Source organism: Orycteropus afer, unplaced genomic scaffold, assembly GCF_000298275.1.
Source record: "Orycteropus afer afer isolate SDZICR_OR568_19922 unplaced genomic scaffold, OryAfe1.0 scaffold00137, whole genome shotgun sequence".
Taxonomy (NCBI): domain Eukaryota; kingdom Metazoa; phylum Chordata; class Mammalia; order Tubulidentata; family Orycteropodidae; genus Orycteropus; species Orycteropus afer.
Genome location: NW_006921724.1, coordinates 7409438 through 7417770, shown reverse-complemented (window position 1 = coordinate 7417770; position 8333 = coordinate 7409438). Strand labels below are relative to the sequence as shown.

The 8333-nt window shown below is 37.6% G+C and overlaps 1 protein-coding gene across 1 annotated transcript in view; it reads left to right on the top strand.

Annotated features, from left to right (window-relative positions):
* Nucleotides 1–8333, top strand: part of DSCAM (DS cell adhesion molecule) — a 981394-nt gene that overhangs the window by 521239 nt on the left and 451822 nt on the right. The window contains exons 5-6 of the mRNA XM_042781616.1: nucleotides 1568–1714; nucleotides 6720–6998. Coding sequence (XP_042637550.1) covers nucleotides 1568–1714; nucleotides 6720–6998 — 426 coding nt within the window. The remainder of the gene's footprint in view (nucleotides 1–1567; nucleotides 1715–6719; nucleotides 6999–8333) is intronic.

Here is an 8333-nt window from a genome sequence, read left to right as displayed (position 1 = left end):
TGTAATCTGCAATACAGTATAAAATAAAGAAGGCCACCTCATTATGTGGGGCACATCTTCATCTTGTGTGAGTGTGTCTCCATCATCTCACCGACGCCACCTCTCCCTCCAGAGACCCACAGCTGAGGCTGGACCTCGGCAAGAGGGAAAATTGTTTGCACCCTTGTTAAGACAATACTAATCTGTGATCAATTAATGTTGACCATTTGTGTGCATCTAGACTTTCCCAGGCAAAAATCCTAAGTCACAAAGAATGTACAGGGTTCTAACACTGATATGGAGAAGAAATGACGGAGCTTGATTTTTTTTCCTTATGTGGAAAATAGTGATCTTATATTATTTGAATAAGGGGCTGTGGTGGAGTAGTTGTTAAAGTATTTTTTTGCTAACCAAAAGGTTGGTGGTTCAAATGCACCAGCTCCTCTGCAAGAGAAAAATGAGTCAATCTCTTTCTGTAAAGATGTACAACATTGGAAACCCTATAGGACAGTTCTATTCTGTCCTAAATGATTGCTATGAGTCAGAGTCAACTCAATGACAGTATTATTTGAATAAACAACAACAAAAAAAAAAAAACACTGCCATCAAGTTGATTTTGACCCGTAGCGACCTGCATTGGGTTTCTGAGGCAGTAAATCTTTACGGAAGTAGATTGCCCAGTCTTGCTTCCGTGGAGTGGCTGGTGGGTTTGAACCACCAACTTTCTGGTTAGCAGTTAGATGCCTTAGTCACTGGACTACCTATTATTTGAAATGTCACTGTAAAATTAATGAGTAAGACATAACAAAGTGCTCTAAAGCACCAAATATAGTAAGACTTGGTCTTTGTCTCAGCAGTATCAATAAATGTTGGTTATTATGATGAGAAAACAAAACAGTCTTTCTTGGGAGGATTATGGGATATCTCACTGCTTTACTATCTAACATTTTTTTGTGCTTTTATTGAAATACTTCAAATTGAAGATGAATTTACACTTTGATGAGGTAGCAAATTGTAAAATAAAAGTAATGCTTGCTTAACTTGTATCATTCAAAGCGAAAGATGGTGTTCAAAGACAATCTGCTAATTAGCTACATAGTAATTATATACCAAATGTTTCTGTAAAATAAATACATGACCTAAAAAATTAGTTTGTGAGATTAGATTTCCTATGTATATATTTGTTGTGTAACATACTTACTGGGAGCTCTGGTAGCGTAGGGCCTAAGGCGCTTCTGCTAACCAGAAGGCTGGCAGTTCAAACCCACCAGCCTCTCCTCGGAAGGATGATGGGGCAATCTACTTCTGTAGTGATATCGCCTCGGAAACCCAAGGAATCCGACTCCACGGCACATAACAACAACAACAACAACAAATGTATATATTTGTTGTGTAACATACTTACTAAAAGCTTCTAATTTCAGTTAGTTAAAAAATTATGATAGTTTAGGCATGTAAGATATGCACTCCTATTTTTAGCCTTTGTAAGAGTTAAATCAGGTAAAAAAACAACTATTCAATGATTCCTTTAGGTAATTTGGTTGTTTTCATTACTTTTAATCAGACAATCATTTTTCCTGTGTTTCAGGATCTAGATTTCTCATCACATCCACGGGAGCCTTGTATATTAAAGATGTACAGAATGAAGACGGATTGTATAACTACCGCTGTATCACACGGCATAGATATACTGGGGAGACAAGACAGAGTAACAGCGCTAGACTTTTTGTATCAGGTAAAAACTCGTCAAGACCATGTTTGCTATTTCTGATATTCCTTCATTAGTGTCCTGACATGACTCAACCAATATCATGAAATGTGTAATGAAAATGAGCCTTTGGTTCCCCTCAAAAAAATATTTTAACAAATTTGTTATTATTATTAGTTATCATTGAGTCAACTCTGATGCATAGTGATCTTATGTACAAACAGAATGAAATGTTACCAGTCCAGTTCCATCTTCATGATCACTGGTATATTTGAGCCCATTTTTGAGGTTATTGTGTTGGCCACTCCTCAGAAGGAAGGTTGGGCAATCTACTTCCATAGTGATGCCGCCTTGGAAACCCAAGGAGGGCTTGCTATGATTTGGGTCCGACTTGACGGCACATAACAGCAACAGCAACAACAGTTGACTGAGAGGTTTCTTCCTTTCAGCTGACCTTCCACTTCACCAAACATTATTTCCTTTTCTAACAATTGGTCTTTCCTACTGAAAGTAAGAAAGACACAGTTTCCCTATTCTCACTTCTAGCAAATTTAAGGGTCTTTTAAACCAGTGTCAATACAGTGTAATACAAATACAAATATTCCAAGCAAAGTCTTTTCACATTTTGTAAAACTCCAGATTCCTTTGATCCAATATGATTTCCTTATGAAAACAACACCTTCTTGCCTTACATTTGATCTGGTCTTTTATGGAAAGTACTAACCACCACCATCCTGCACACATTCATTCATAGCTCAGAGGGGGAAAAGTAGGGTCATATGGACCACACTTCTTCTTCCCCAATATTATCCTTAACAAAGCTGGGGAAGCAATCTGTACCTAAAGTTTAAGATATTCATGCCCTTCTGCCACCTTCCAGGTTGTTCTCAGGTGAAAAATCCTGGAAGCTATTGATTCCACTCTGCTTTTCACATCAGATTTATGTTTTCTTTTATGATATTTATAGTTGGAGAAAATATCAACCCTTTGAGTAGTCTTAACAATTGGCTTGCAGTTGGCTCATCTGTAAAAAAAAAAAAAAAAAAATCTACTCAAACACTGAGGCATTAACATTCTGTGGAGTAGCTTAGACTTAGAAGTGTGAAATGTCCATCTCAGTATTAGAAAATCAAATACAAAATATCTGACCTGTGCCTTTATAGCTTTAGAGTGTAAAATTTTCTGTGTGGTTACTACCAATTGCTCTGTGTAGGAACAAGGCTATAATAGTGTAATGAGATTAACCAATGGTTATTTGGCATAGATACTTCAAGATTATCTGAAACACTGAGACGTGAGCAGAAGTATAGCCATGGAGTAAGAATGAACATTTAGGGTTGAAGGTGGAAGTGAAATTTGGCTATGTAGGGGAGATGGATAGAAAGTTGTTAAGTGAGGAGAGTAATTAAAAACGTGGTTCCCTGAACACCCACTTATTATCCTTGATAATGTTCTTTCTGAATTTCTCTTCCTAATTTTCAAAATAACCAAAGCCCACGAGTCATTCAAGGTCTAAAAAAAATACAAGTTAGAACTAAATGAAATTTGATTTTTCGATTCTTTAACTATTTTTTTTCTTTTTAACATTAATTCTGTTCTGAACTTTCAAATATTTATTTTCTTTACCTATTCTTTTTAAGGACAATTGTTATTTTCTTCCATATTTTTAGTTCTTAAGTCTTGTTGCCTTTGTTAAGGGTAAAATGTTGTTGTTGTTGTTGTTGTTATGTGCCATTGAGTCAGACCCGACTCATAGCGACCCCTCCTTGGGTTTCCGAGGCAGTATCACAACAGAAGTAGATTGCCCAACCTTCCTTCTGAGGAGTGGCTGGTGGGTTTGAACCGCCAGCCTTCTGGTTAGCAGTCAAATTCCTTAGGTACTATGCTAACAGGGTAAAACTAATCAGTACAATAAAAGTAAACTCTTGAAAAATCTGTAAAGAAGAATTAATTACAAAGTGAATGGTACCTGTCATCTTTGTCCATATAGTAGCTTTAATGACAGTGTGACGTTTATACATGTTCAGAATATCTTAGAAAAGTTCTTGTTTGCATTGAGGAGGAATGTATAATGACACCATTAAGACAAGATGAGAGAAAGCTCTTTGGGGATTGTCTTAGTCAGTGTTCTTTAGACAAATAGGACCAGTAGTACGTGTGTGTTTATGTTTGTATATGTACATACACACATAACAAAATCAATGATGTTTATACATGGAGAGAGGGAGAAAGAGAATTGATTGATTGATTGGTTTCAAGAGATTGGCTCATGTGACTGTGGAGATGACAAGTCCAAATCCATAAGTCAGGTTGCAGGCTAGAGATTTCTTTTGTTGTTTTGTCTCAAGAACTATATAGGTCAGGTGACAGAGACAGTACAGAGTGGAGAGAGAGATCATTCTGCCAAAATAACTATTTATAGTCTAGACACAGAACACACCATAAGGAAACTCCCCTTTCAACTGATTGATTGATTATATTGCATTAGATTACATTATGGAAGATGATTATATTGTTACATTTCATTATGAAATTATTTCATTTCGTAATGAAATTTCATTATGAAACAACAACTAGTCTGATGTTTGACCAAGCCACTGGGAAACATAGCCTTGCAAAATTAACACATAAAATTAACTATCACAGAGATCTTTCTGTAAGATTAGTTTAATACTAGCAAAATAATTAAAATAAACATTTCTCCATCTAAAAGGCGACCCCTCCTTGGGTTTCCGAGGTGGTATCTCTATGGAAGTAGATTGTCAAGTCTTCCTTCTGAGGAGTGGCTGGTGGGTTTGAACCACCAGTCTTCTGGTTAGCAGTCAAATGCCTTAGGCACTATGCCACCAGAGCTCCTAAATTTTTATAAGTGCTTTATTATGTTCAAAAATTGATAGGAGGAGTCATGAATCTTTAGTCACCATGTAAGCCATGAGAACCCAGTAAGATTGCCTGTGAAGCACTTGGGAAAGAGACTTGAGCAACATCTGAACCACTGACACACAAGCAGAAGTGTAGCCAGGGAATAAGACTGAACATTTAGGATTGAATGTGGAGGTGAAGACAAAGAAGGTGATAGTTAGAAAGAAAGGGTCAACAGAGTCACATGTCATTGAAGCGGTCACATAAGAATCTCTGTGTCTGTCAAATAATGTCTAGGACTCTTTGTAACAGAAAATTTAATACAGTAATTAAGGAAGAAACATGCTAATGCTATAAGATGAGAACATAGACTGAGTACAAACTACTATTCTAAAAAGCTAAGCTTTGAAAGAAAAAAGGAATTAATTTTATCTTAAATGAGATTTAAAGTTATTGTAAAATGTATCCATGTAGGTTTGACTGCACCTTGTTGATTGTCTTCTTTCCTCCTTTTCAGCTCAGGTGTCAGAAAAACTGTCCCTGTCACAGGCCATACCTAAAATCTTCCCCAAGGGCCCTCCTTTCCATCACACCAAACACATGCCTGTACTCTCTCTTGTGCCATCCTCTTTTATGCCCTTAACTATACTTACCACAGTCCAAATTATTTATTTGCTTATGCATTGCCTGTCCTGCAGGTGCCATGACCCAACTAGAACATATGTTCCAAGAGGGCATCTTCCTTACATTGTTCCCCATTGCATCTCCAGTGCCTAACTCCATGTTGCTCTTGTACTTGGGGGTCAAAGAATATTTGTTAAATGAATAAATGAAACACTTTCAAATTAAACACCTATGTGTAAAGTTTCTTGTGAAATAAATTTCACTTATACTAAACAATGATTTCTACTATTGCTCCTTTGGAAGGGGCGGTCTGACATTCCCCAGTATCAAAGTAATCAAACCACAAAAGAAATGAAAGTATATCATTTTTATTTGAGCAGTTCATCTGTACGCAAGACATCTCCATTCAGAAAAGTAGGAGTTGTCATTGTCAGCAAGTGGCATTGAGCTTGTGAAGAGAGAAGAGGACATGCACAGTAGAAAATTAACCATTTGGCTAGTCTTAGCACAATTGAATCAAGTTCCTCTTCCTTCCTGAGGCTACCTGGTGGCCCATGTGGCCTGGCCAGCCCCCATTCAATTACACAATGACTGCTAACCAGAAGGCTGGAGGTTCAAACCCAACAGCCAGTCCTCAGAAGGAAGATTGGCCAATCTACTTCCATAGTGATACTGCCTCAGAAACCCAAGAAGGGTTCGCTATGAGTGAGATCCGACTCAATGGCAGGGAGTATTACTCAGGAATTCTAAAGGTTTAGGCTTAAGGCAAAAAACCGATTACTTTCAGTAAAGTTAAATTCTTTGTACAAGATAAACTCTGAGTCCATGTTTAAGGTTTCTTTGTATATAGAGGATTTGTGTGATTTTGTGATCATTGTATGTCCACTGAAGGAGCTCTGGTAGATTAAGACATTAATTTGCTAACCAAAAGGTCAGTGGTTCAAACCCAACAGCCACACCACAGAGAAAAATAAGGCAGTCTGTTTCCATAACGATTTACAGCCTTGGAAACCCTATGGGGCAGTTATACTCTGTCTTATAGGGTCACTATGATTCAGAATTGACTCGATGGCAGTGTTTTTCTTTTTTTTTTTTTTTTTTTTTTACATCTTTATTGTGTTTCCTTTGATCCTATTTTATCTGTTCTTTGGTACATTCCACATTGGTTAGTGACCTTTGTGAAATTCCCTGTATGCTCGGAAAAATTGGTCAATTTAAGTCTCAGTTTCCTTCTTCTTCTTTGTTTTCTTCCTTTTTTTTTTTTTTTAACACCAGTGAAAACCATCCAGTTTTTGGCCTTAGCTGACAATCACTATAAAGGCATGATGATTCTGGATTCCTTAGTTATATGTTAGGGAATGAGAAGCAAAGTTTTGAGTGGAAGTAATATGTATGAATAGAGATCTTTTTTGTTGTTCACACAAAAATCTTAAAGATCTATATCATTGCTATGATGTATTTTAAATTATACATGAAGCCTTAGAATTCTTAATGATCGTTTCAATTCCTCATTCACTGCCTGTAAGAATTTTTCTTTCTTCTACAGATCCAGCGAACTCAGCCCCATCCATACTGGATGGGTTTGATCTTCGCAAAGCCATGGCAGGGCAGCGTGTGGAACTGCCCTGCAAAGCACTTGGGCACCCTGAGCCAGATTACCGCTGGCTAAAGGACAACATGCCTCTGGAGCTCTCTGGAAGATTCCAGAAGACTGTGACGGGACTTCTCATTGAGAACACACGTCCCTCAGACTCAGGCAGCTATGTATGTGAAGTGTCCAACAGATATGGAACTGCTAAGGTGATAGGCCGCCTGTACGTGAAACGTAAGTTGGATGGTAACGAGCATGGTAGTGATGGCTGCCATTATGGAACTCCTATTCAGAGCTAATGTCTGAGCTTTTCCTACAGCCTCCCATTGATCCTCTAATAGTGCTGCTGAGATAACATCTAAGTCCATTTTGCAGAAGAGGAAATTAATGCCTAGAGGAGTTACCCAATGTCACACAGCTGAAAAATACTTGATACAGCATTTAAATTCAAGATTGTCTGATCCCCAAAACTCTTGAGATTTTAGAAGGCCATAGAATCAGTAACTCTGTGTTCAACAGTGCCCTTACAGATTTCCAAGATAATATTTCCTAACTGTGAAGTTTAGAATGGCCAATTTCACTGAAAATAGGCAGAGGAAGTAGGGCAGTAGTGTTCTTTCAGCACACAGATGATGATAGATCAAAGTGGTTGTCTGTGGTTGTTCTCACCAGGCTCCTTCAAATTCCTGATTTCTTAAAAGGGCTGTTATCAGCAGAAATGTGTTGTTATGTTGTTGTTGTTTTGTTGTCATTAGTTGCAGTCAAGATGGCTTCAACTCATGGTGACCTAGAATATAACAGATCAAAATATAGGCTGGTCCTACATCATCTTCATGATCATTGGTGTCTTTGGTTGTGCCTATTGTAACAGTCCATTTCATTCTTTCATTTTTGTTAACTCTCTACTTTATCACACATCATGTCTTTCTCCAGTGCTTGGTCCATCCTGATGATGTGTCCAAAGAAAGCTAGACAAATTCTCACCACCCTTGCTTCTAAAGAGCATTCTGGTTGTATTTCTTCTAAGCAGATTTGCTCATTCTTCTGACAGTCCACAGTTTATTCAATATTCTTCACCAACATCAAAATTTAAATGCAACAATTCTTCTTTTTCACCATCTAACCTTTGCATGCATTTGAGGTATTGAAAACACCATGGTTTGGGGCATCAAAGTGACATCTGTGCTTTTTAAGACCTTAAGGAGATATTTTGTAGCAGATTTTCCCAATGCAATACATCATTTGATTTCTTTTTTTAAAAAATTTAATTTAATTTTTATTTTTTTTATTACTGTGATTTGGGTGAAGATTTACAGAGCAAAATCACTTTCCTTATAGCAGTTTACATATACTTTGTCTCATGATATTGACCACAGTTTACCACACTGCAACAGGTCCCCTCCCACTTACTCCCCATAGTTATCTCTTCCCAGTGTCCATCCCTCCATGGACTCCTGCCCCCTAAGCTGTCTCCCTGTGCATAGGCAGCCCTTCTTTCTCAATGATTGTTCTCTCCAAGGAGTGTATCTACCTCAGGTAAATGTTCAACTCATATGCCTGTCTTCTGTA